This window comes from Balaenoptera physalus (assembly GCF_965194825.1).
Source record: "Balaenoptera physalus genome assembly, chromosome: 15".
NCBI classification, from domain to species: Eukaryota; Metazoa; Chordata; class Mammalia; order Artiodactyla; family Balaenopteridae; genus Balaenoptera; species Balaenoptera physalus.
In genome coordinates, this window is record NC_138894.1 from 72,449,411 (window position 1) to 72,477,128 (window position 27,718).

General features: G+C 38.8%; 2 protein-coding genes and 1 pseudogene across 10 annotated transcripts in view; 1 reads left to right on the forward strand and 2 right to left on the reverse strand.

Moving 5' to 3' along the window:
• Nucleotides 1–2,660, reverse strand: part of SPAST (spastin) — a 53,019-nt gene extending 50,359 nt beyond the window's left edge. For 2 of the 6 annotated variants that reach the window (XM_082426991.1, XM_082426990.1), the window contains exon 1: nucleotides 1,945–2,660. In XM_082426991.1, coding sequence (XP_082283117.1) covers nucleotides 1,945–2,359 — 415 coding nt within the window. In that variant the 5' untranslated portion in view covers nucleotides 2,360–2,660. The remainder of the gene's footprint in view (nucleotides 1–1,944) is intronic. The other 4 variants (XM_082426989.1, XM_082426988.1, XM_082426987.1 and 1 more) reach the window with 4 other exon arrangements.
• On the forward strand, nucleotides 2,177–26,262 carry DPY30 (dpy-30 histone methyltransferase complex regulatory subunit). 3 transcript variants are annotated; one of them, XM_082427013.1, is made up of 6 exons: nucleotides 2,177–2,194; nucleotides 15,898–15,996; nucleotides 16,096–16,167; nucleotides 16,253–16,300; nucleotides 23,808–23,950; nucleotides 25,924–26,262. In XM_082427013.1, exons 3-6 carry the CDS (start codon nucleotides 16,132–16,134, stop codon nucleotides 25,994–25,996), a joined length of 300 nt encoding a protein of 99 aa, XP_082283139.1. In that variant the 5' UTR covers nucleotides 2,177–2,194; nucleotides 15,898–15,996; nucleotides 16,096–16,131; the 3' UTR covers nucleotides 25,997–26,262. The 3 variants fall into 3 exon arrangements, with proteins under 3 accessions (XP_082283139.1, XP_082283138.1, XP_082283137.1); XM_082427012.1 differs by lacking the exons at nucleotides 2,177–2,194; nucleotides 15,898–15,996 and adding an exon at nucleotides 15,758–15,857; XM_082427011.1 differs by lacking the exon at nucleotides 2,177–2,194 and having other exon boundaries at nucleotides 15,789–15,996.
• LOC309643863 (transmembrane protein 33 pseudogene) lies at nucleotides 18,233–20,731 on the reverse strand (annotated as a pseudogene). Its single transcript has one exon. The product of its transcript is annotated as a transmembrane protein 33 pseudogene (transcript).
• Nucleotides 26,263–27,718: the final 1,456 nt, after the last annotated feature.

The following is a 27,718-nucleotide window of genomic DNA, read 5'->3' on the forward strand; positions in this document are numbered from 1 at the left end:
CCCAAAACACATGGTATTCTTCTCTTAAATGTGCCTTTTTTTTTTTTAATAAATTTATTTATTTATTTGTTTTTATTTTTGGTTGTATTAGGTCTTCGTTGCTGCGCATGGGCTTTCTCTAGTTGAAGCAAGTGGGGGCTACTCTTCGTTGTGGTGCGCAGGCTTCTCATTGTCGTGGCTTCTCTTGTTGCAGAGCATGGGCTCTAGAGCGCAGGCTCAGTAGTTGTGGCGCATGGGCTTAGTTGCTCCGCAGCCTGTGGGATCTTCCCAGGCCAGGGATTGAACCCATGTCCCCAGAATTGGCAGGCGGATTCTTAACCACTGTGCCACCAGGGAAGCCCCACGCCTCCTTTCTTCAACGTTCTTAACCTCCACTCTGTCCTTACACTCCAAAACCCATGAATACCTGCCTCCTTCCTTATATCCTACTTCTCAGTCCAAGGCCTCACAAAGGAAATAAGTTTCAACAAAACTGAAATTCTAGAACAGTTTCTGGAGTCGGTAGTGGAGACACTACAAATGAACTGCAGATTGCTTTTTTTTTTTTAAACTAATGGACAATGAAAATGAGTAGTTAGAGGGAAAAGACGATCTCAGCATACTGGAGTTGGGACGAAAGGAGGGATTTTCAAAATGCTATAAGACTCCTTCTAACTCCATTTATCATCTTCCATAAAAAATTTGGCATTAGCAATTAGCATAGGCTTGGAATGACCTGTTTTAATCTTTTGAGCCTCAGTTTGTTCATCTGTAAAATGCTGATACTAACAGTACCTTCACCTCACAGGGTAATTGTGAGGACTAAACAGATAACACATGCAAAGCTAAGAGCACACAGTGCCTAGCCTATAGAAAGACTAAGAAACATTAGCTTAAAAGAAATCTGAAGGATGTAGTACCCTTGCTTTCATTCAGAAATAGAAATCTTTAAATTTTATTGTAAAATGGTATTATAAATTAGTCCTATTCACTCAATTTCTTTAAAATTTATTTATTTTTTATTTATTTTTGGCTGCATTGAGTCTTCTTCATTGCTGCGAGCGTGGCCTTCTCACTGCAGTGGCTTCTTTTGTTGTGGAGCACCGGCTCTAGGCGCGCAGGCTTCAGTAGTTGTGGCTTGCAGGCTCTAGAGCGCAGGCTCAGTAGTTGTGGTGCATGGGCTTAGTTGCTCCACGGCATGTGGGATCTTCCCGGACCAGGGATCAAACCCGTGTCCCCTGCGTTGGCAGGCGGATTCTTAACCACTGCCCCACCCGGGAAGTCCTCACTCAATATTTCAATTTAAAAATTTAGAGGTTACCTTGGAATACTTACTTAGATGAGATCAAATTAACCAGGAGCAAAAGTTTTGTACTAAAATAGAACTTTATTGAAAAATACTTAGAAGTCATTACATTGATAAAAATGACTGTTATGAAACTTTTAAAAATAGTGCAAATTCAGCTGTAATCATATGCAGCTGTTCCTTTCAAAACTGAGTCACCATTTGTTCTTTTTTTCTGACACTACAGTACTCTGCTTTCACTAAAAGCCTATAACAAGGCACAGCTTCTTCGATATCAAAACCTTTTGGAAAACCTGGCTCAGAGGAAGCCACTCACTGTTTACAGCGCTAGAAAGGATCTGTGTGGTCACTCTAGGACAACTGTCACTGTCACCAGCACGTCTGGGTGTCTCATAGGGACTTGGGTCATGCAGAAGTGTAGGTGTAGGCTAGTGTCTGAAACAAAGTCACCGGCTAGGGTGCCTGAGAGGAGAGAGATGTTTAACTGAGAATCGTGGAGGATGAGGGTCTAACCCGAGAAAGCAGTCTCGCCGGGCAGATCAATTACGGGGGAGCACCGCCGGCTCCCGCAGGAAAGGGACGCAGGTGTTGCCCTCCCTCGGCGACCCCACCGCTTTCTTCCCGGCGCCGCCGCCCTCTCCCCCCAGGCCCCCAGTTACCTTTCTCGTCCTCATCGATGCGCAGAGCAACGGAGATGTACTCGAAGGCCTGCTTGTGGAAGGCTCGGACGCGCTCGGCCTCCCCGCCTGGCACTGGCGCCGGGGGCGAGGCCGAGGCCGGCGCCGGCGCGGCCCCGGAGCTCCTCTTGGCGGCCATGAGGGCGCGGGAGAAGCGCTGGCAGAGCCACACGAAGAGGAGCCCCAGGTGGAAGGCGACCAAACGCAGCAGCGCGAAGCCTACGAACAGCGGGTAGGAGAAGTAGTACAGGTTCCGCTTATGCGACGATTGGGGCGGAGGGGCCGGCCTGGGGGCGGGGCGGGAGGGGGCCAGGCAGTGGGGCGGAGGCCTGGGAGGCACCGGGCTGCTGGGGCCGCCGGAGCCTTTCTTCTTTCCTCGTCCACCCGGAGAATTCATTCACAGCTCCCACTGCCGCCGCCGCCATAACCCGCCTCCCGCAGACCGACGGCAGCCAAGCGACGGCGGCGGCCACTGGGACGGCAAGGGCCACAGACCCTCACGCGCCCGCCTGTCCCAGGAGCTCGGCACCCCGGCGCGCTGCTCTCCAGCCCCGCCCCTTTCTCCTTGCTCGGCCAGGAGCACAACCCCTTCTCCTCCTCCTGCGGTCGGTAGCTCCTGCCCCTCCTCTCTGTCCTCTCAGCCGCTCGGTAGCTCAGAACCGCGGCCGGGCGCGCACGCGTACGCGCACGCCCTCCCGAGTCTTTCTCAGGCGCGTGCGCGCACGCCGCCGTCTTTGTTGCCCTGAGGTCTTAGTGCGCGTGTGCGGCGCCTGCCACTCCGTCCGTTCCCCGCGGAACTACATTTCCCAGTGCAGTTTGGCCTACGTCTGCCTTAGGGACCGGTCGCTCAGTCGACTTTGCTGACCCTGGGAGCTCTTTAGCAGGGAACTTAGGCTGGCAACTCACTGGAGGGACCGCTGCAGCTTGGGGTCGCTCGGCTAGTTCTCAGGGTCATCTTACGGTGTCATAGTTTTCTTATATTTCTTTCAGCATTTTCTGCCAGTCTTCCGCAAAGGATGGTTGATCTGAGTTCCATCACAGAAGTAATGGGTCCCAATCTAGTAATTATTATGAGAGGACAGCAGTTGTAGAGGCGTACAAAAACTTAAGGTCACCGAAAACGAAACTGTTAGCTCATTGTGATGAAATCATCAGTTCCAGAGATTTAATTAAATTAGTACGTGTTTACATGTCTAATCTGAAGAACTAATGTTTGAATAAGGGAATCCTTAGGTTTTGCTCAGTAATCCCATACTTCCTGAGCAATTCAGACTGGGCCTTTTTTTTTTTTTTTTTTTTTTTTAATTCTACTCGACTTCGCTTCCTGTATTCTCATGAGCTGCAAGCACAGAACCCTGCTTCCCAGATCACAGAGGTGGAAGCACTAGGTTAACCATACTCTCCTAGAAACTGGAATCTTGGATGGAAACACACTGGGGTAGACGACAGTAAGAACTGAGTGTTCTAAAGAGCTGCTCTATCAGTTTATTTCATTGAGATCCCCAGAACTACCAGGTTCCTGGACTGGTCACTTACTTGATAACCTATCCCCAAACTATTCAGTCTATTTCTCTGTTTTTTTCCTTCTGTTTCTCCTTCCCTTCTTCTCTCTTTTTCTCCCTCCTACTATCTCCCTATCTTTTTTTCTCTCTTCTCTTTCTCTTTTTACTTGGAATAGCCGTAATTGTTTCTTCTTGCCCAAAACTAAGGAATACTAATTGAAGTAAAGACCCCATTGTTTACAGTGTGAGGTTTACAAGTGCTTCCAAGACTCTCCACATTCTGGCCACAACTTTATCTAGCTTTTCCCCACCACTACTCCCCTACAAATGTAGGCTACTGCAAAAATGACTTACTCCCTGTTTCCCTCTTACTGTTCCCCACCTCTTTTCCTGCCTCTGTGCCTCCGCCAGTTCCTCATTCTGAAATGCCTTCTCTCTTTCACATCTGATTCATTTCAATTCCTAACTTCCCTCTTTTGAACCCTGTGGTACTTTTTGTTGTTGTGTGAAATCTATTAGATTTATACATACATCATGTAAACAAGATGTATACAATGGGCCCTCCGTATCCGTTGTTCTGCATCTGAATTCAACCAACAGCAGATGGAAAATACTTGGAAAAAAATTCCAGAAAGTTCCAAAAAGCAAAACTTGAATTTGCCACATGGCCTGCAACTATTTACATAGCATTTACATTGTATTAGGTGTTGTAAGTAATCTAGAGATGATTTCAGGTGTATGGTAGGATGTGAGTAGGTTATATGCAAAAACTATGTCATTTTATGTAACAGGCTTGAGCATACGGCTTTTGGTATTGGGGGGGGTGGTTCCTGGAACTTACCCCACACCCCCAGGAAACTAAGGAACAACTGTATAACATATATATAATGTAAAGAAAAATAATAAAATAAACAGCATCTATTTTAAGAAAAACTAATGTAACCAGTTCCTTGAAGCACTCTGTGAGCCCCTCCCTAATCTCAAACTCTTTTCTCCCCCTCTAGAGGAAGCCACTAACCTGAATTTTGGTTTTTGTTTTCCACCGCCCCGCCGCCCCGCCTCCCCCCCGCGGCCTGCGGGATCTTAGTTCCCCGACCAGAGATCGAACCTGTGACCCTTGCAGTGGAAGTGCATAGTCTTAACCACTGGACCTCCAGGAAATTTATCCTGAATTTTGTACTCATCATTTTTTTCTTTTCATTTTAGTTTTGTGTATACATTAACATATGTAAATATGCTGCATAGTTGCCTGGTTTTTACCTTACACAAATATAATCATACTGCATGTATTCTTTTTTTTTAAAATTAATTAATTAATTTATTTATTTATTTTGGCTGTGTTGGGTCTTCGCTGCTGCGTGCGGGCTTCTCATTGCGGTGGCTTCTCTTGTTGCGGAGCATGGGCTCTAGGCACGCAGGCTTCAGTAGTTGCAGCACATGGGCTCAGTAGTTGTGGCTCGTGGGCTCTAGGGCACAGGCTCAGTAGTTGTGGCACACGGGCTTAGTTGCTCCACGGCATGTGGGATCTTCCCGGATCAGGGCTCGAACCCATGTTCCCTGCATCGCGAGGCAGATTCTTAACCGCTGCGCCACCAGGGAAGTCCCTGCATTTATTCTTCTTAATTTGATTTTTCTGCTCAATATTAAGTGTTTGAATTTCCTCCTTGTTGATTTGTTTTCACTGCAACTGTTAAATGGGTATTTAGTTTGGTGCCAGCCTTTTTGTTTTTTTGTTTTTCCTTAAGTAACTAACTTTTTAACTTAGCCAAGACACTGCCCAATAGTAGAGTGGCTCTAGAGTCCGACTGGTTGCATTCAAACCCCTGCTCCCCCACTTTCTGTGAACTTGGACTAATGACTTGGCCTTCACATCTGCAGTTCAGCTTCCACATCTATCATCAATACATAATAATGTAGTAGTAGGCAGTGCCTGGAATGAAGTTGCAACTTGATATTTGTTGAAGAATTGTTCTCCCACGTCTACATATATACTATAACCCAACAAAAAGTATTGGCAAGTTTCTGAGCACTCTTTGCTCTTTACCAAGACCACAGTTATCCTCAGGTCATTTTTCTTTCCCTTAGAATTTCTTTTCCTCCTACTCCACTGTCAAAATCCTTCAAGGCTTAACTCTAATATTATCTTCTTGATAAATCCTTCCCTTATCACCTCCAGCAGAAATGATCAGATTTTTTAATTCTTACGACAATATGGTTGTGTTACTCTATGGCTGTTCTAATATATTGTCTTGTGTTATTGTTATTTAAATACTTTATCACCTCCTGATATAGATTATAAACTCATTTCAAGACAGTGGCCAAACTCTACATATTTTGGCTCACTTTCTGCACCTAGCCTGATGCCTTGCTTATGGTACTCATATAATAAATATTAATAATTTGAAAAATGATTCAAACATGGTAATTGTTGTAGATTTCTGTTGCTGTGTAATAAACCACTCAAAAACTTACTGACTTAAGATAACAGCCATTTATTTACTCACAGTTCTGTGAGTCAGCAATTTGGGCAGAGTTTGGCTGGGTGGTCCTTCTGCTGGCCTTGCCTGGGTTCATTTATGTGAATGCAGTAATCTGCTGCAGGCTTGACCAGGGCTGAGTGGCCTAGTTATCTTCATTCACATGTCCAGATGCTGGTGGTGGCTATTGGCTGGGGCATGTATCTCCAGCAGGGTATTCCAGACTTCTTTATATAGCATCTGGCTTCCAAGAGAGCATGAGTCGAAGATGCAAGGCCTCTTGAAGCCTAAACTTCAAAGTTGCACAATGTAATTTCTGCTGCATTCTTTTGTCAAAGCAAGTCACATGGCCAGCTCCAACATAAGAGATGGGAAAATAAATTCTACATCCTTATGGAGGAGTAGCAAAGCCACATTGCAAAGAGGTGTATATGTAGGGATGGAAGAAATTATTGTGGCCGTCTTTGCAAGTAATCTACCACAGTGATTATATGCAGAATTTCCTTTTACCTCAATTTCAGATTAGAGCTTAAGATGGATTGCTCATCTAAAAAAGCATTTCTGAGTCACTTTGCTGAGTCATAAAAACATTCCTAGTTTCAATCATGAGGTAAATTAAGGTAAGTTTAAGGAGACAACAGCAACAATGATGATGATGACGACTACTACTACTACTAGCTAACATTTATTGAACCCATATTCTAGGCTAAGCAGGTTAACTTTTACTGTTGTAGTCAGTCATCACTATTTGAGTTAAGCATTCCGGTCTCCATTTTTTTTTTTTAAAAGATCTCTCCCAATTTAGAGGAATTACTTTTTTTTTTTTAATTAATTAATTAATTAATTTTATTTATTTTTGGCTGTGTTGGGTCTTCGTTTCTGTGCGAGGGCTTTCTCCAGTTGCGGCGAGCGGGGGCCACTCTTCATCGCGGTGCGCAGGCCTCTCATTACCGCGGCCTCTCTTGTTGCGGAGCACAGGCTCCAGACGCGCAGGCTCAGTAGTTGTGGCTCACGGGCCCAGTTGCTCCGCGGCATGTGGGATCTTCCCAGACCAGGACCCGAACCCGTGTCCCCTGCATTGGCAGGCAGACTCCCAACCACTGCGCCACCAGGGAAGCCCCCATTTTTTTAAATAAGGAATTTGAGGCTCTAACAGTCTGTTACTTGCCCAACATCACATATTAGTTAAGGACACACACTACTTTAGGGTTTTAAGGTTAAAATCTAGGCTTCCAAAGAAAAACATTTTTACATAGACTGTTTATATTTTATTAGTCATGAAATAAATATATCATTAGCCCCTGGAACAAGAGTGATCTTTCATTCCTGAGCATCCAGGTATTGAGTTTCTGCCCCCTGGCCTCTCACTTGCTAAGTCCCTGCTATCCAGTTGTTCTTAATATTGACTGCTTTTCTGTACCTTTGCCATTTTTTTGTTTGGTAAAAATATGGGCTTGAGAGTCAGAAAGACTGGGGTTGGTATTTTGGTTCTGCCACTTATTAGTTGTGTGTTATGAAGCAAGTTCTTTAATTAACTCATCTGTAAAATGGGTGGAATAAGAATTAAATTACGAAATGAAAGAATACACCTAAAACCTCCTGCATAATACCTGCAATGTAAGAGGGCTCAATAATTTTATTTGTTTTTATCTCTTACATGTACAATGTCATTCCAGAATTCAGACTCTACTAGGATCTCAATTTTTAATAATCTCAGTCCACATTTTCTGCCCCTTGGAATTATATCTCAGTCAAATCCATTTTCTGAATTAACATCTTTTAAAATTTGTTTCAAGAAAAATAGTGCCTGGATATTACACTGGCTTTATAATCTCCCTGGACTGAAGATCCTAACCTTCTCAGCCATTTAACCTACAGTGTGACAGCCTCCCAGTTTTTAGATGGCAAGAACTTGCAGGACACTTAATCTTGAAGGGAATCTGGGCCAGTTTCACCAGGACAAAAAGGAGGAGCTGAGTACTGAGCTAACTAATCCAGGACATTTGGTCACTTTATCACTTTAACCCATTAATTTATTTAGAAAGTGACTACTGCTAAATAGTTTTTTTGGATATTTTAGCTCTCCTTCTCTTCTAAGGAACTCCTCAAACCTTCAGTTTGAGAGATGCTGAATTATTTGAAATAGGGACCAATGACACTTATTAAGGACTTCTTTTCAATTAAAAAAGAAAAGGAAAATAAAGTGGAGCACCTAGAACCAAGAGAAGAGATGACTGATTTTGAAAAAGGCAGAAAACTTAAAAGAGAGAAACAGAAGGCATGGTTGAAGGTAGGGAATGGGAAGAGTAGAGTAACAATTAGGGGATTATTATCCTATAGCTGTGTTAATAAGCAAAAGCATCGTTGCGGACAATTAATCATTTCCCCATATTGAGTTCACATTGTGACATATATTAATCATTCATTTGTTCAACAAATAGATATTAAGCACAGACAACGTGCCAGCTGATGAATAAATTGCCAGGATATAGTAGGGAATAAGAGCAAGTTTACAGTCTAATACAATGGCTAAAAAACTCAAATAACAACGAGACACAGTGGTCAGACATATAACATATATGAGTTCCATGGGTGGGTGTGGAATTCAAAAATGTATATATGATGTGAATAATAAAGATTTTGAGAAATTGGAGAGTAGCCTTCCCTTATTAAATGGGACAGCTGTTACTCAGCTCCGGCTGATTTTTGCCTTTCAGAAATGTGTGGCCTCTGTTGCCAAAGTTTAAAACATATCAAGAGAAGCCAGAATTCTGAATTTTTATGTGAAATTTATTGCTGAGGAGATTCTGGCTCAAAATTTTAAAACAAACAAACCAAAACAAAACTGAGGCACCAGTTTGAGATTCTCTAGTTTACAGAGGATTTGTTACTAGTGAAAGTGTGAATGAGCTCATGTTTTTGAAATAGTATTAGGTGTAACAGTATAAATTGTTACCTAATTTGCTCAGCTCAATTTTTAAAGCTGTGAGGCTATGGAAGCGTAAGCGGAGTCAGTTAATACTGGATATTAAATGAATTCCTCCATTTAATTTCTTTGTTAGTGTTTCAGTCTGTATTATGTCCTCTCCACCCCATTCCTCCCTGCTTTGCTTAAATAATTATTCTTTGTTCCAAACTGCTCCAAGGATACCTGCTTACATTTATCTCAACCTCATCTGAACTCCTTCAGAATTTGTGCTCTATATCATTCATCTTAACCTTTAATCAGTTATCTTTTTTGTCATTTAAATGTATGACATATGTATGTCTGATAGAGCTGAACTAGAATACAAATTTATGAGGGCAGGCACTGTAATTTATATTTATCTTAAGCTCTCCAAGAGTTTAGGATCCCCAGGTTAACCCCCAGATTTGGTGATTTGCTAGGACTCACAGGACTCAGCATATAGTCATACTCACAGCTATGATTTATGACAGCAAAAGGCTACAAAGCAAAATCAGCAATGGGAAAAGGCACATGGAGCAAAGTCTGAATGAAACCCGGCATCAGCTTCCAAGAGTCTTCTCTCAGTGGAGTCACACAGGACACAATTCTTCCAGCACTGAGATCTGACAACATGTGTGAAATGTTGTCTACCAGGGACACTCATAAGAAATTCAGTCCTGCTGATCATGTAGGCACCCTCTGCCTAATACATACTAAAAGTCCAGACTCCTAGAAGGAAAGCACGTGCTTAACATAAACCATATTTTTTGCACAAACATTTTAGGCCCAGTGAGTCACTCTCATCATTTAGGGAAAGTTTTATATCAGTGTAGGGAACTGTTTATCATTCAAATTCCTAGATACCAGACAATCTTGCAAGCAGGCCTTCCTAAGGCCAGCAGTCTCAGGCCTGCTATGTTAACTGTCTTCTGCATATGCCTCATAAATACGTGGGTAAAGGGAAGAATAAACTGGAAGATTTTTCTTTTAATGCTGTCATACAACCGATTAGACTCATTACCCATATAAATATTCTTCCCCATTATTGCCTGTGTTACAAATAATAAGGTGACATATTTTCCAATTTAAAAAATTTATCTAAATATTTTTGGTCTTTTTTTGGGGGGGCCATGCCACTCGGGATCTTAGTTCCCTAACCAGGGATCAAACCTATGCCCCCAGCAGTGGAAGCACAGAGTCTTAACCACTGGACCACCAGGGAAGTCCCTGGCCTTTTAATTTTAAAATAAATTCATGCTTTCGGTAAAAAAAAAAATGTTCAAACAATATAAAAGTTTGCAAAAAGCAAAGACTTCACTTCCCCTTTTTCCTGCTCCACAGGTAACCATATTTATAGTTTGTTGTATATCTCTCCAGGCTTTTTTCCTATGCATATACTAGTATATACATGCAAAAAAAAAAAAAGAATCTCACTACACAGATTTTCCTATAACATGCATTTTTCAGATGAAATTATGTTGTGAATGTTTTTACATGCCAGTACCTATAAATCTATCTCATTCTTTTTTTTTTTAATAAACTTATTTATTTATGTATTTATTTATTTATTTTTGGCTGTGTTGGGTCTTCGTTTCTGTGCGAGGGCTTTCTCCAGTTGCGGCGAGCGGGGGCCACTCTTCATCGCGGTGCGCGGGACTCTCACTGTTGCGGCCTCTATTTTTGTGGAGCACGGGCTCCAGACGCGCAGGCTCAGTAGTTGTGGCTCACGGGCCTAGTTGCTCCGCGGCATGTGGGATCTTCCCAGACCAGGGCTCGAACCCGTGTGCCCTGCATTGGCAGTCAGATTCTTAACCACTGCGCCACCAGGGAAACCCTACCTCATTCTTTTCAATGGCTACACAGCAGTCCATTGTATTGAGATATCATAATTTAATCTATTCCCAATCTCTTTCTACTAAAAACTGTGGTACAGTAAGTATCTTTGTACCCTTGTACATTTTTGTATTTTTATGGGATTAAAATCACAGAAGTAGAATTAGTGTGTCAAAGTGAACATTCCATTTTATTTTATCTCTTTTGTGGTAAGCTCATACTGAGTATGAACTCTTTACATAATACATGATAGTGAACATTTTTTGACTCACTACTCAGAATCCATTCCCTTTCTTCCCGCTTCCTAGCCATTCTAAGGTTTTCCCTTGTGAAGCCCGTCCTGTCCCATTGCATAGCAGTCATGCAATTCAGGTGGTATTAACTACCACCAGGTCATATCTTCATCATTGTTCAGGGAAGGCAGTAATTTAGGTCTGTGGCAATCAGCACATGGCATCTGCCTTATCGAAATAACTGGTTCAAGTTGGATAGGTGAAAGAAAACTTCAGACTTTTTTCTCATGGGTAGACCCATGAGAAGTGATGCTTTCCCTCCTGGAATGTGGAAAAGAAATCTAAATATGGGCTCTTATGAGAAACGGCTGAAGTAATTGACAATCTGGGGATGGAAAGTGATATTAAGGTTAGCTTTTTCCTTCATTTTTATTATTCTCATTGCTGAGATATGTCTGTATCATAAGAATCAGAAGAATACACTTTATTCATGTCTTTTTTTTTTTTGGCCATGCCACACAGCATGTGGGATCTTAATTCCAGGACCAGGGATCGAACCCGTGTCCCCTGCAGTGGAAGAGCAGAGTCTTAACCACTGGACCATCAGGGAAGTCCCTGTATTCATGTCTTTGAAAAGCCCATTTGGTATGTTCCTTGGGGATGGTGGTAAGTGTGCCTGGGCATGGAGTTTGGTAGTGAAGACAAGGGAACTACAGGTGGAGTAGTTGTTATCCTATGTTAGGCAAAAAAAAACCACTTCCTTGGAAAGTGATTTACCAAATCTGGAATATATATTTTTAGGTCTTCTTGAAAGGTGGTTGGTGTCCCTCCACACGAACTGCGTTCAGAGGGTCCATTTACACTCAATAAATTCTATGTATTTCTCTGCAAACACATTTGTGTGTGTGTGTGTGTGTGTGTGTGTGTGTGTGTGTGTGCTGGATCATGTTCTTTATTTCTCTGAGCACTTTCTCTCCCACAAATTATTTAAAAGAAAAAAACAGGTTAGAAACAACAACAATAATAGGTAGAACAATATCATAATAATGAAGTACTTAGGTTTCACTTAGATTTATATAACTTTTATTTACAAAGCAGTTTCATCTATCTAATCTCATTTGATTCCCTCTGTGAAGAATTGTTATGCTAATTATCTATGTGAAAAAACATGAAGCTCAGAAGTGTTAAACTATTTGTTTAATTCCACATGGCAAACAAATGAAGGAACCAGGTTTTAATACTTAACTAATCCCAAATCAAGTCTTTCTCTACTACACATATTGTATTATTCCTAAATAGGTATTGCCTGTCTAAATAGGTTAATATTTTATTAACAGAATTTGCATCATGTCTGTAAAAAGGGGGTCAAGAACAGTAGCAAAATTATTCTAGATTCTAGAATTCTAGTTCTAGAATCTATAACTACTATCTCCCTAATACCCCAAGAAAGGAAGGCTAGAGACTAGTACTTTGGTGCAGCTGCTTGCTTTCCCTATAAGTTCACTTCTTTTGGAAAAATATTTATCAAATATAAGAAACAAAAAATGAAAAGATGAATATAATAAGATCTTTGCCTTTGAAGAACTAAAAAATCTAATTGTGTTTAACTGTAAACAAAATATAAGGCAGGATGAGGTAAGTACCATAATAAATAGACATAGTGGAAGTAGATGAGAGGAGTACTGAACAAAGTTTGGTACTACAAGTCCAAATAAGAGCTAAATGTTATTCTCATTCTTTTAATTTATCCCACTCTAGACAGTACACAAGATATAAAGCAGAAACTAACAACAACAAAAAATAGTACACAATATTGCAAATTTCTGTCATAATGATGGTTTTCAGGGCCATCTTTTTATTTTAATTTTTTTTATTGAAGTATAGTTGATTTACAATGTTGTGTTAGTTCCAGGTGTACAGCAAAGTGATTCAGATATATGTATATACCTATGTATATATATATATTTTTTCAGATTCTTTTCCCTTAGAGGTTATTACAAAATATTGAGTATAGTTCCCTGTGCTATACAGTAGGTCCTTGTTGGTTATCTATTTTATATATAGTAGTGTGTATATGTTAATCTCAAACTCCTAATTTATCTCCCCCCCTTTCAATTTTGGTAACCATAAGTTTGTTTTCTATGCCATACCCTTTAGAATTTTTAATTTCATATCAAAACAACATTCTGCAGTATTTTGAATTTTTATACTTCCTATAACTTTCTTGCTACTTTGTTTCTATCATTTCTAGCTGTTATTTACTTATATTTATTTATTTATTTTTGCTCAGCTCTCTGCTGCTATGGCTTTTTCCCTGAATCTTTCAATTAATATGTTGTAAATGTAAAAACTTTAGTGAAGCTTTTTTGTAAACCACACTGATAACTTTTTTTTTGATTGAGAGAAACCTGGCCTATAGTTAATTATTCTGTGCTGTTTCCTTCAGTAATCATTTTTACATTCTGTCCTTTTTCTTCAGTAGTGTCAGTGTCTTAATTAAAATCCAGTTTTAACTGTGAATCAACTCAATATATGTTGTGTACCTATGATGTACCAGGCACCACGTGAAGCATAAAGATATATAAAACAAGGTCTCTGTCCTGAAGGAGCTCACAATCTAGCTTCCTACTTTACTGTCAATACTTAGAAAATGTAAATTAGCAGCTCTCAGTTACTTTCTGGAAGACTTTTTTGTTTTTGTTTTGTTTTTTATTTTTATTTTTTTTAATTTGGAAGTTTTTATGGCGTGCCTACTGTGTATTGGGAAATGTATGGATATATAATAACGATCCACGTAACTCTCCTCTTAAGTTTTCCCAATCATTCTCTGGTTTTACTTTCTGTTATTTTCCATTCCTGAAAAGCATTTAATCTTAATTTGAATCAATATATGTACTAGTCAGTTTCTATATCCTGTACATAAGCATCCACAACTTTGCATCAATTCTGCATGAAAAATTCTGTATCTTGGGCTTCCCTGGTGGCGCAGTGGTTGAGAATCTGACTGCCAATGCAGGGGACACGGGTTCGAGCCCTGGTCTGGGAAGATCCCACATGCCGCGGAGCAACTAGGCCCGTGAGCCACAACTACTGAGCCTGCGCGTCTGGAGCCTGTGCTCCACAACAAGAGAGGCCACGATAGAGAGAGGCCCGCGCACCGCGATGAAGAGTGGCCCCCGCTTGCCGCAACTAGAGGAAGCCCTCGCACAGAAACGAAGACCCAACACAGCCAAAAATAAATAATAATTAAGGTGCTAATAATTTAAAAAAAAAAGACTTTAGCCCATATCAATTTCATTCAAAAATCTCCCACTAAATTTAAAAATAAAAAAATTCTATATCTTGTACATACGCATCCACATCTTTGCAACAGTTCTACATGAAAAAGCTGTCACCAATCACGATGCTAATCAAGTATACATTACATAAGGTGATTTTTTTTTTTTAAGTTTTGGCTGTGTTGGGTCTTCACTGCTGCGTGCGGGCTTTCTCTAGTTGTGGCGAGTGGGGGCTACTCTTTGTTGTGGTGCGCGGGCTTCTCTTGTTTTGGAACATGGACTCTAGGTGCGCAGGCTCCAGTAGTTGCAGCATGCAGGCTCAGTAGTTGTGGCTTTCGGGCTTAGTTGTTCCGTGGCACGTGGGATCTTTCCGGACTAGGGATGGAACCCGTGTCCCCTGCATTGGCAGGCGGATTCTTAACCACTGTGCCACGCCACCAGGGAAGTCCCAATCAAGTATACATTATAAAATAAAACTTTAAAAATGTGTCCACAAGTCTGGCTCCTAAACAAATTTTATTTACTTTAGATTTTTAGCCATGCAGTTTTAACGGAGTAGTAAAATGACGTTGTATTCTACCTTAAAAAAAACCCTTGGGACTTTCCTGGCGGTCCAGTGGTTAAGACTCCACACTCCCAACACAGGGGGCACGGGTTTGATCCCTGGTTGAGGAACTAAGATTCCGCATGCCGCACAGCGCGGCCTTAAAAAACAAACACGTTAATGTTATGATCACAAATATTTCTGCATTTTTAGAGTTATGGCTTTATTCTAGTATATTGATATGCCATAATTTAGTCTCCAAATATTTTATATGAAGTTAAAATATTTTCATATTACAAAGTGCAACTACAAATGGGATTATTGAATCAAAGGCAGGCACTTTAATGAGTGTATCACTTATATTTACATTAAAATAAAAGGAATTTATTGGAATTACAACAACAATCCGATTTATTAGATCCTGTTTGGTATTTACAAATGTGTGTAGGAGGCAAATTGTCTTTTGTATTTTTACAAATACAATAGTATCAATAGTATCACGGTTTGGAAAGCCAGTTGCATATTGCTAATCTTGATACAAATGTAAGGTAGCACTAACGTGGCATGTTCACATATTTAAGGGCTTGAATAAAAGCTTACTATGAAACCCTAAAACATTGCTTCTTCCCCACTTTGGCTTTAGAGTAAAACACTGACATTCTTTCGTAGACAGTTGAGTTTGGGTCTGTGATTTTCTAGTAAGAACTATCCAGCAAGTGGTTTCGGTTCCGCGACGAAGAGCTTCGGCAGATTTCAGGTAGCACGGAGGGCTGGCCAGGCCGAACCTCTGCCGGCTGGCCTAGTCACTGGTTCTGCAGCTGGGGTGGCGCCTGCTCTGGGTAGGCAGGTCGAGGAACAAGTCTTTGGCAGACCCCGAGGCCACAACTTGCCCAGGTCACTGCTTTCCGCAAAGTGTATCGTAGAATCAAGGCCGGTCTAGATCCCTCCCAGCCCGGCCCCCACTGGCAGTTCTGCGCAGGCGCGGCAGTCGTGCGACATCCGTCACTTACGGCGGAAGCGGTTTGTGCTGGGAGTTGGTGGCGCGGTGCAGGGCTCTTAGGAACGAACGGCTTGGGCGCGGGTAATCAGCTCCCTTTTCCCCTTTTCTCTACCTCTTCTAGGTTCTTGGGAATACGGCGGAGCTTCCGGACCTGATGCGGGCGCCCGGTCGTGGACTGTCCCACCCTGTTCCTCTACTGCTCGGGGTGCTCCGCGCCCAGGTGGGGGTGAGGGGCGGGGACGGGGCTGGGCTGGACTCCATCCTGGTGTCTTCGTCTTGAAATCTCCCGGGTAACTCACGGTTTTTCTTGTTTTCCAAGACTGGTATCCGGGGACTGTGACTTGCAGGGTCCACCATGGAACCAGAGCAGATGCTGGAGGGACAGACGCAGGTACCAGAAGGCCCTGGATTCAGGGTGGCGGTGTGAAGCAAGGAAGAGTGGCTGATGTTTCTGTGACCGGTGTTTTTTTTTCTAGGTTGCAGAAAATCCCCACTCTGAGTACGGTCTCACAGACAACGTCGAGGTAACTTGCCCAGTTCCTATGCCGTATCTTTGCGTCTCTTATGAACTGGAGAAAACTTGGGTTTCATTTTTACTAGGTTGCTTTGCACAAGGGAAAACTTTATCGTCACGAACGAAATAGTATCAAATTATGGGCAGCTTGTTTTATTAGCGGTACTAATACTTCGTGGTATGCAGACGTACAAATCAGCTGAGTCGAGAGGTTGAATTTTGAAAATGATATAGAGAAACAAACATACATTACTGATGGAGACTCAATCCTTTTGCTTGGTGGCTACTAATGCTCTGTTGGGATACTGCATTGGAAAAACTGCACATCACAATTAAGCCCATTGTATTTGTAGCAGAATAGTGTGCTGCTGAAGTCAACATTTAGTAAATGTTGATATCTTTGCAGAGTACCGTAGTAGGTGCCATTGGAAGCTATAACAAGTAGTAGACACTGTTTTTGCCTTACATGGTTGAGTCTGAATTCAGAGAGTACATGTGAAAAATGTACAAAAGAAGGTATACTTTTATAGAGCTTTTTCATACAAGTACTAAGAAGTTGCTGTCTAAAAGAAGAAGCTACTTTGTAAATGAATGAATAAATGCTGGAACAGTTGAATTAACTAGAGCTAGGTGGGATTGGTTAGGAAAACAGAGAGCTCCTGGAAGAGATGTGGGTGTTTTACGAGGTGGGGGGGCGGGGGGGGAGACATAATCAATAATTAAGTTTGGATAAATGAGGGCAGGAGCATTTCCAAGTAGAGTAATAATAGTAATAACTGCTAATATTAGTCCTTTTACTATGTGCCAGGCACACTCCTAAGTAACTTCCATGTATTTTCAGTCTTGCAAGGCTCAGAGAATTTGAGTAACTTGTCTAAGGTCACCAGGAAGTAAGTGGAGAGCTGTGTGTTAAACCTAAGCAGGCTGACATTTTTGAGGTGGAATTAAATTGTATTGCTGATCTTGACCAACTGCTAGAGTTCCCTGGCATGTGGAGTGACTACTCTGTGTCTATAAAATTGCTAGGAATGTTTGTTGGTTTGATATCAGGGTTAAGAAAATCTGAGTCTTTTCATAATGTAGTTTTTAATTGAACTGCTATGCTGAATCAGGTGAAGATACTCTATGCCATTTATCATTTAAGAGATGTCTTTTTAGGCATCAGCAGTCTTTTCTTGATGGTGCTTGTGTATGGAGGCAGAGCCATAATACAGTAGAGCAGTGACACCAAATGCTTTATTTTCAAACCCTCAGACCAATTTCCATGGTAAAGTGAGAAAAAAAATAAGGAGAGTGGAGTGAGTACTGATGATACATTATTTGGTGATTGGTTTTCTTGCTTCCATAATTTTAAAATGCCCGTTCTTTTATGAGTTATGGTGATAGTAAAATAATAATTATGCTTGTTTGTAAGTTTTTACTTGGTAAAATAGAGTTAACAACCCTATGTTAGTCCCTTCATTCATTGTATTATTTTATTTTTAATTTACTTGTTTGTGATATCTCGGAGTCTGGAAACCACCTACAGCTGCTGCTGCTGCTTTTTGTCTTAGAATTCCATTTTATTTCCATTATTGACTTATAGTTTTTTTAGGTGGTTGCTTTAGGACTTATTGTACGGAAGTTTAACTTCCCACAATTTACCTTCAAGTGGTATCATATCTTTTCATGTATGGTATAAGGACCTTATAACAGTATCCTTCCATTTCCTCTCTCCTGGCCTTTATACTATTGTTATCATATATTATATTTCTACATATGTTATAAACCCTGCAATTGATTATTTTTATTTTTCTTTAAAAAGTCAATTATCTTTTTTATTTTATTAAAATTTTTTTATTGTTTACTTAACATTATAGTTACTTTATTGATCTAGAAAATTTAGTTTTTAAAACCATCAGATTACATACATAGTGATAATGAGACTACCCACTCCCCCAACAATCAACTGTATATTATGAGGCTTCTCTAACTTGGTAGATAACTATTACAAAATTACAAAAATAGCTGGTTACAGTTGAGCTATCAAGTAGGTATCACATTTCTGTAGATTGAAAAGTTGAATAAAAAGAAAACTGATGTTACTGATAAGTTGGTGAGTGTATATGAGAAATCCAAGCTACATGCACACAGAAAAAAAACTGGTTACAAAAACCATTATGTTACTCTGTATTAACATTTTGCAACGTTTTAAACATTTCCAATCATGCAACAATAATAAAGATCAGAATGAATTTTATAAAGGAGTTGATGGAAGCTCAACAAACGTATTTAACATATTATACAACTCAAATCACAGTTGCGTAACACATCCAGTTATCCCAAATTTATCTATGCATTACAACATTTAAATGCACACTATTTCCCCCACAACTCCTCCTCTGGCCCCTTTCCTAATCAATAACCTTACCTATATAAACCTTTCTGTTTAATCTTTTAAATCAGATTTGATGGGTAAGTATGTATAGTCTTCATTATTTCAGAACAGATACCAAATTTAGTCACATGCTCAGTCTTCAGTTACATTCCTTTCAGAAAGCATCTGAACTGCTGCAATTGTCTATGAAAATTCAAGCCTAAGAAACCGAGAAAACTGGCAGTCAAGAATCTGATCTAAGTAATTGTGTAAACTACAATAATACTAAAACCTATGTGTGCACATTTCTAAAAGAAGGATTTCCTATTTGAGAAATGTTACTCAGTGGGTCTCTGAAAGGAAAACTGTCTGACTACTGCTCTTTGATGTAAAACACTTAGGTGACCACAAGTATTTAACCCAATTGGCTAACAATCTTAACAGTTGGGTCTTTTAAAAAAAAGTATTCAAAGCCACAGAAGTAATTATGAAAATAAAATTTTGGAAGATCATAGTATAAGATACACATAGAATTCCTATTATAATGGTACATCCAAAATAAATCTGTCGTAACAAAGTAGCACAAAATCAATTTAAAAACAATTTGAAATTAAATAGTGGGAAGTGTTTTTGTTAAAATCATCAACCAAAATTACTGAATGGCAAAAGAATACTGTCTCAAAATATACTGAATTTACATGTTAATATTACCATAATGAACTCATGCCAGATATAAATTAAGATTACTAATTAGATGAAAACGAATTTTAGAGCTATTTTTACAAGAGAAATAAAGGTACTTCATGATAAAGGCACAGCAGTGTCTAAAGAATTTTTGGTACATTTATCACAAGATTTAAATTTCCTTAACTATTAACAACACATTACAATAAAGTTTCTCAGAAAGTGTTTAAAAGGCTTGATTTAACGTGCCAGGAAAATGATTTTCTTTTGAGATGCATTTATGTAAATTATGTAAATTGCAGTGAGGTCAGTTTTACACCTGGAATTAACCATCCCTAGCAGAAGTACCAGCAGCTAACAGTGCTTATTTATATTACACATAACTTAGCTGGATGTTAAACTATGCAACTGTTGGTGCCAGTCTTCTTATAAAGACAATGCTCTGGAGACGAAGTCTTCTCACAAACAGTGGGCAAGCAGGTTTCATTATTAGATGTTCAACAACAATCCTCCGTTCATTAAACAAGGTCCAATAATACGGATTTCTTCTAGAGGAGTATCGAACAGTAAGGAATCTATGGTATATAAAAGGCTGGAGCAAACTTCCTTGACCCCTAAAAAGCATTAAAACTGTAGCAGGCATCAAGATTATTTCATGACAAGCGATGAATTTCAGAATATTCTGTTGAATAGCGCTGAATTTATCCAAGAGAGGTCTCAGGAGAGATAAACTATTTGAACCCTTTGCATCAAGGCACCTTTTTCTTGTATGTGGCAGTATGAAGCGAAGAAAATAACAAGACTGGGAAATACTCATTGTAACGGGGTGGGAATTGAGAAAGATGAGTGAACAGAACAGGTAGTGGCAGCTGTCCTCTAACAAAGCCTGGGGCAGGAATGCTCTGCTTGACTGGAAGTGTAGTAAGCTTTGGTGCAGCCTCAGAGCACTAGCCAGAGCATTTGCCAGCAAAGCACGTTGGTGAAAGCTTGCTACTTCATGCAACCCACGGAGAGGCAGAACAAAGAGCAGTAAACTATGAAGAAGCCAGAAAGCCACATTGCTGTGTCCAGTTTATTGGCCGTGATGAATTGCACTGCGCCCGCCTCTTGGGGGCCGTTCGGGGCCGTGTCCACCATGGGGGGCTTATTACACCCGCGTCTGGGAGGCTGTCGGGCACACCCAAGAGCACAGCTGGGTTTCTAGAAAGACCAGAGTGAAGGCAGAGCTGCGGAGCAAGGCCCAAGAGGGCCGACCTAGCGCCGCCGGCTCCAGGTTATTGCTGAACCCGGAAGTGCTCCCTTGACTTCCGTCCAATTATCTTTTTAAAAGAGGTTTAAACAGTACGAGAAAGGAGTGTTTCACGTTTATCCGTGTAATTGTCATTTCTGGGTTCTCCATTCTTTTGTGTAGATCCAGCTGGTGTCATTTCCCATCCTCCTGAAGGGCTTTCTTTAACATTTCTTGTAGTGGAGGTCGGCTGGGAAGGAATTCTTTAAGGTTCTGAATGTCTGAAAAGGTAATTATTTTGCCTTTGCTTTTGAGGTATTTTTGCTGAGTATTTGCTCCACTGTCTTCTGGCTGACATTGTTTCTGCTGAAAAGTCTGCTATCATTCCTATCTTTGCTCCTGTGTAGTTAATGTCTTCTCTTTGTGCTTTTACGATTTTATTACTGGTTTTAAATAACTTGATTATAATGTGTCTTGGCGTAATTTTTTTTTTTTTAATGTTTCTTGTGCTTAGGATTCATTGAGTTTCTTGGATCTTTGGGTTTAGAGTTTTCATGAAATTTGAAAAAATTTCAGCCATTATTTCTTCAAATATTTTCAAGTATTTTGTTAGCTTAATTTACTAATTCTTTCCTCTGTCTTCTTGAACATATGGAATATATTATACTAACTGGTTTAATGGCATTGCCTATGCTATCTGTATCATTTCTGAGTCTGTTTCTGTGAATTGGTTTTTCTCTTCATTATGGGTAGTTTTTTCTGCTTCTTTGCCTGTCCGGTAATTTTTATTGGAGGCTGGGCATTATGAATGTTACCTTGTTGGGTACTGGTTATTTTTGTATTTCTTCAAATACTCTTGGGCTTTGTTCTAGGACTCGGTTAAGTTAATTGGAAACAATTTGATCTTTTGAGGTTTGCCTTTAAACTTTTTTAGGTGGGACCAGACCAACCTTTTTTTAGACATAATTTCTTCCTCTTGTGTATTCTACCCAGTGCTTCATGTGTTATGAGGTTTTCCCATCCTGGGTCACAGGAACATGAACTACTCCTGGCCTGTGTGAGCTCCAGGGATTGTGCCTCCTGCTTCTTCCAAGTGGTTTTTTCTTCTGGCCTTGAGTAGTTCCCTCACACTCATGCTCTGATAAATACTCACCTGAAGACTGGAAGGCAGTCTCTTAGTCTCTTTCTATGCAACTCTCTCCTCTCTGTGAAAGTTTCCTTTTCAGTACTCTGCTCTGCAAGTTCTAGTTCTCTTGGTCTCCCTGAATTTTCAACTCTGTCTTCTCAACTTAGGGAAACTGCAGGGCTCTGCTTGGGTTCCTTCTCCCAGGGTTTCGTTGTATAAGTTCTCTAGGCAGGATGCATGCAGTAAGCTGGGGCAATCATAGGATTCACCTAGTTTTTTCCCATTTTTGTGATCACTGTTCTACACTCTTAAAAGCTTAATCTTTGTGTGTGTGTGTGTGTGTGTGTGTGTGTGTGTGTGTGTGGTTGGATATACATTTGACCCTAGAACAACCCAGGTTTGAACTGCGTGCGTCCACTTAAAAGTGGATTTTTTTTCAATAGTAAATACTGTAGTACTACACGATTTCCAGTTGCTTGAATCCACGGATATGGAACTGTAGATACAGAACCACAGATATGGAGGAACAGCCTATATAAAGGGCCAACTGTAAGTTATAAGCGGATTTTTGGCTGGGCAGAGGGTCATGTTGTTCAGGCATCAACTGTATGTTTTTTAGATTAATTCAGGATTTTGACTTTACTAAAAGTAAGCATAGCAATTGGCACATAGTGGATAGTCAGTAAATGTCTGAATGAAATAAATGAGAGGATTTGGTCAAGGAGCTTATTATAGGATCTATCAGCGTTGCTTAGGCATTGCTGTTTCTTAATGAAGGTATTGGGATGTCGTGTAACTGACTAGTTTTTATCATCATATATGGGTATTTGTTGAAATTTACTGGTGAACTATAAGTTTCTTAATTCATGGGCAAATAAAATAACTGTTTCATACATTAAATAAGTATAGGTAATTATTTTTATTAAGTCCAAAAATTAGATTGAAAAATCACAAGCAAAACTAGATAAGTTACCTGACATAGTTCTGGCAAGTGTTTTTGGAAAGCATGGTATGTATGTTGTAGTTATATGCTTAAAGTTTTTTCTCAGTTTTTACAAAATAAAATTTTCTTAAAAAAAATTAAGTGTAGAATTTTTTTGTTTGTTTGTAATTGTTGACTCATTTATATCCAGTTCTAGTATGATTGGAACAAAGTTCATTTAAATGAAAGTGCCCTTAATACTGTTTTGTCTTTGAGATAGCCACTTATTTCTAAATTTCTGAAATGGTAGATTTTCAGAAGAAGGCAAAGTTTTCCAGTAAAGTAGTTTTTGATGCTCTGGATGTCAGGTGAATTTATATGAAAGGCCCAGATTTTGGGAGGTTCTTAGATGGAGGAAGTATAAGTCATCATTTCTGAAACATCATTTAAATATCACATTAATGATCTTTCCCATATTAGTCATTTCTTCTATTTTTTGGCTAATTTTACTTTATATTTTTTTCTTAAATTTACTCAGTTTTAAAAAATCGTAGATGCATTTGTTTAGAAAAGAAACAAATGGAAAAGCATTCTCATTGCCGTAGAGGGTAACCTTAAAAATGAAAACAGTGAATACAAAACAGTGGTAATAAATTTTAGCTAGATTCTGTTGCCAGTTGAAGTCTCTAAGCCTGAAGCCTGTTCTCTCTGTTAAGAAGGGAGTTTAGCAAGTGTTACAGAAGTGTTAAAGACATGTTAGTGCCAAACTGAGACATTGTCCTTGATACTATCTGTGATAGAAGAATTGAAACAGGACTAGTTTTCTCACTGTGATTCAGTGCTACTTAGTGTCCATGTCCAGATTTTTTGAAGCACATTGTAAGGAGGTGTATTCTCATGAAGAAAAGAAAAGGGACTTGTATTTACTCCTAAAAAGGCAGAAAGAAAGAGAGAAAGTAAGTGTAGGATCTGGAGATAACGACATTAAAAGAATGAGATATTATGGTGCCTTCAGAAAATGCTCGAATGAAATTTAGAAATGGGTCTGATTTTATTTTGGCAGAAAGATTTGCAGTTCAATCAGCTTTCTAGTCATTGAGTTACCTTTTCTATTAGTTTTATATTGCCATTAATTTTGGTTTAGCACTCAAAATAATCTAGTTATTTTTTAATATTCATGCATGTTTTTTGAATTCACTAGAGGATAGTAGAAAATGAGAAAATTAATGCAGAAAAGTCATCAAAACAGAAAGTGGATCTCCAGTCTTTGCCAACTCGTGCCTATCTGGATCAGACAGTTGTGCCTATCTTATTACAAGGACTTGCTGTGCTTGCAAAGGAAAGGTAAGATAATAGTGTCTGCAAATGGAGTTACCAGAAAAAGCAAAATAAAAACTTCCCTAGTTGAAATATCATGAGTTATGTATAGTTATTTTTTACTATATAAGGAATTTATAGATACTAAAGTTTTTTTAGAAACAAGTCAGCCATAATCTCAATTCAGACACTTATTTTTCTTCTAGTCTTAGATCATATGCATATTTGTAATCATGGTATACATGTAATTTTATATCTCCTTTTTACTTAAAATTATAAGATAAAACTTCTTCCATATCTTTACAGAGCCTTCATGATTATAAATGAAATTATAATATCACAGTTAACTTAGCCATTTTCTTGTTGTTGACCATTTAGGACCAATTTCCTTTGTTATTATTGATCACCAGGTAGTTTATCTGTTTTCATACCCTTTTGCTTTTGTTTAATTACTTTATGATAAATACCCAAGAATTGGTTTGCTATTTCAAATGACATGACTATTTTTATAGTGTTTGACACATAATATCATATTTCTGTCCAAGAGTTTATCCTTAAAATTCTTCAAGTGTCATCATAGCCTCAAGTGCATGCGTGTTATAAACTTTTTTTTTGCCAAGTTGTTTTAATTTACATTTCTTTGTTAGCACGATTACAGTTTTTCTCTTTTCTGTACATGTTTTCTGTACAAAAATTCTTTTTGTATAAGTAAATCCAACAAGAAAATTTTGTTGTTAAGTTACATTAGTCAACATTTATTGGGTGTAAATTATGTTTTTCTCAAAGACTAATAATGAACACTGTAGTAAACTGACATAACTTGATAAGGAACTTCATGGAACGTATCTGAGTTATTTAAAATAGGTGTATTACTTAGTTTTATTTTTTAATTAACTAATTAATTTTTATTACTTAGTTTTAAGTTAAAAAATTAAATGAATAAACAATAAGTATTTGTTTTGGATTGTTGTATTTATAAAATAGGATTTATTTTTGACTGCAAGGTATGTCTTGGCTCTACTACTGACAATTAAAATATGGGCATCTTTTATGCATTTTTGTTCTTTCTCTAAAGAAGGCCAATATATCAGAAATTCTAAATATTACTTTAAATGCTAGAAGAAAAGAATTTGAAGAAGTTTTACAGTAACATTCTATTAGTAAATACAATTTTTAAGTAAGGCATTCTAGCAAAATAATTCATCAAATTAACTATAAATATTATGTAACAAGTATTGTCTCTGTCTAGTTAGTTCAAAAGGCTGTTTAAAGTGCTAGGAGAATGTTTTGAGATCATTGTAAATCAATTCTAAATATGCCTTTTTATAGTAGGGTTTAAAATAGATGTTTCCCCCAACTTTTCATCTTTGGACCTGTTTTATCAGCAAAAACAACATATGTAAAAGTGATAAATATGAAATAACACCTCTTTATTTTATTAAAAATTTTTTTCCAGTTTTGAGAAAAAAATTACATATGTCACTATATAAGTTTAAGGTGTACAGCATGATGGTTTGATTTACGTATGTTGTGAAATGATGACCACACAGGTTTAGTTAACATCCATGATCTCATATATAGATACAATAAAAAGGAAAAAAAGAAAAAAATTTTCTTCTTGTGATGAGAACTCTTAGGATCTACTCTTTTAACAACTTTCCTGTATGTCATACAGCAGTGTCAGCTATAGTCGTCATGTTGTACATTATACCCCTAGTACTTAGAACTGGAATTTTGTACCACCTTCCTCCAACAACCCCTCTCTCCCACCTCTTAATTTTAAAATATGTTTAAGGGACTTCGCTGGCGGTCCAGTGGTTAAGACTCCGTGCTTCCACTGCAGGGGGCACAGGTTCGATCCCTGGTGGGGGAACTAAGATCCCACATGCAGCACGGCCAAAAAAAAAAAAAAAAAAGATGTTTTCATTATGGGGCAATACATTTAAATTAACATGTCTCAAATATAAATTTCTAAATTTTGGATTTCTTTTCCCTTACAGACCACCAAATCCCATTGAATTTCTAGCATCCTATCTTTTAAAAAACAAGGCACAGTTTGAAGATCGAAACTGACTTATTGGGAAGAACAGAAAAATTTGGTTTCCACTGTAGATTTACATGATTAAGAGGCAACTTTAATTGCCATGATTTTCCCCCCCATTTTGGAAGTATAAGAATCATCAGGACAGCCGAACTTATTTTGGAGTTGCAGAAGAAGACATATCTCCCTTATTGATTTAATCACATACTTATTTAATGAGTGTATTCTGTGCAATTTTTTCTGATTGTCTTTAACTTTGTTTTTAAAATGACCTTCAAAATAAACTGTTAAAACATCATTATCTTACAGTAGTGTTTGTTCTATATGACAAATATTTTATGTGGTTCAGTTGTTTTCATGTATTACTTATTCCTTGTGTCTTAGAATGCTGCAGAGTTTTACAACAGTGTGAAAATACACCAGAGTCAAGTAGCATATAAAAAAATCTCAGCCAGTTTTTCTAGCATTGTTCCTGGACCTCTTGGAGGGTAGGATTTGGGCATCTTCAGTTTTTAACAAACATTATCAGTGATTCTAATGCACAATAAATTTTTTTTTTTTTTGCGCAATAAATTTTGGAGTGCTGTTATAAGCATTGCAGAGGGTGTACAATATCCTTCAATGCTATCAACCTTTATGGTATTAATATAATAATAGCTATCATTTATTGCAGTTCTACTATGTATCAGGCACAGAACTATTTTGTTATCTCTAATGTAGCAATTCTGCAAAGTAGATGCTGTTATTCCCATTTTGCAGATGAGGAAACAGATTTGGAGAGGTTAAGCGACTTGCTCAAGACCACACTGCTGGTAAGTGCTTGAACGGGCATTCAAACCCAGTTCTACCAACGTGCTGCTGATAGCTAAGTGAGAAATACTTGTGCTAGTTAACATATTGCTTCTTTTTGCAATAAAACACACCAGCTAGTCCTTTTTTTGGGTCTGCTCACTTTGTCCTGTATGAAGAAATTGAGATAATGCACTAGCTCAGAAAAGAGAAAATTGAAGAGAGCCAGGAAGGATAAACATTCGGTGGAGCAGTGGTTTCTCAGCTGGGAGTGATTTTGTCCCCCCCTTTCCCCAAGGGACATTTGGCGATGTCCAGAAGCATTTTGGTTGTCACAACTGGAGTAAGGTGGGATCCTACTGGCATCTAGTGGGTAATGGCCAGGGATGCTGCTAAATATCTTAATGATGCACAGGACAGCCTGGGTGCCCCACCCATCTCCAAGAATCATCCAGCTCAAAATGTTAGTAGAGCTAAGGCTGAGAAACCCTGCTTTGGAAGCATATATTAAAGACATGTCTCCAAGCTAAACATGTGAAGGCAAAGTTAGAAATTTAATGCTGACGAGGTGTGTCTTATAGTTCTCTTTAATATAGGAAAAACATTTCAGTAGGAGTGACACTTCTGGGGAGGTGATATGATGGTTTTGATATACATCTGCAGATCTATAGGTTTGAATAGGAAAAACCTGGAAATATTGAGCTGTCAATATTTATGCTTATGTAGTAGTTTTTGCAACTATTAATTTCATTAAATTTATTTTGGTGATTTGACTAACTCATAAGTTAATCTGTCTATGTCTTTTAATGATATTTTAATATTCGAGTAAGTACTAACTGGGTAGTCTTTTATTAAAGCATCAATAATTTTATCTTCTTAACAGTTCTTCATTAGCGATTCACATCAGAGCCACTTGTGGAACTTTTCATATAAAAATATATTAAAAATATAAATATAAATTATAT

Coding starts and splice junctions, on each gene's coding strand:
- DPY30 (XM_082427013.1), top strand. CDS start 16,132: ATGGAACCAGAGCAGATGCTGGAGGGACAGACGCAG. Junction 16,301..23,807: donor GTCTCACAGACAACGTCGAG/GTAACTTGCCCA, acceptor TGAATTCACTAG/AGGATAGTAGAAAATGAGAA. Junction 23,951..25,923: donor GCTGTGCTTGCAAAGGAAAG/GTAAGATAATAG, acceptor TTTCCCTTACAG/ACCACCAAATCCCATTGAAT.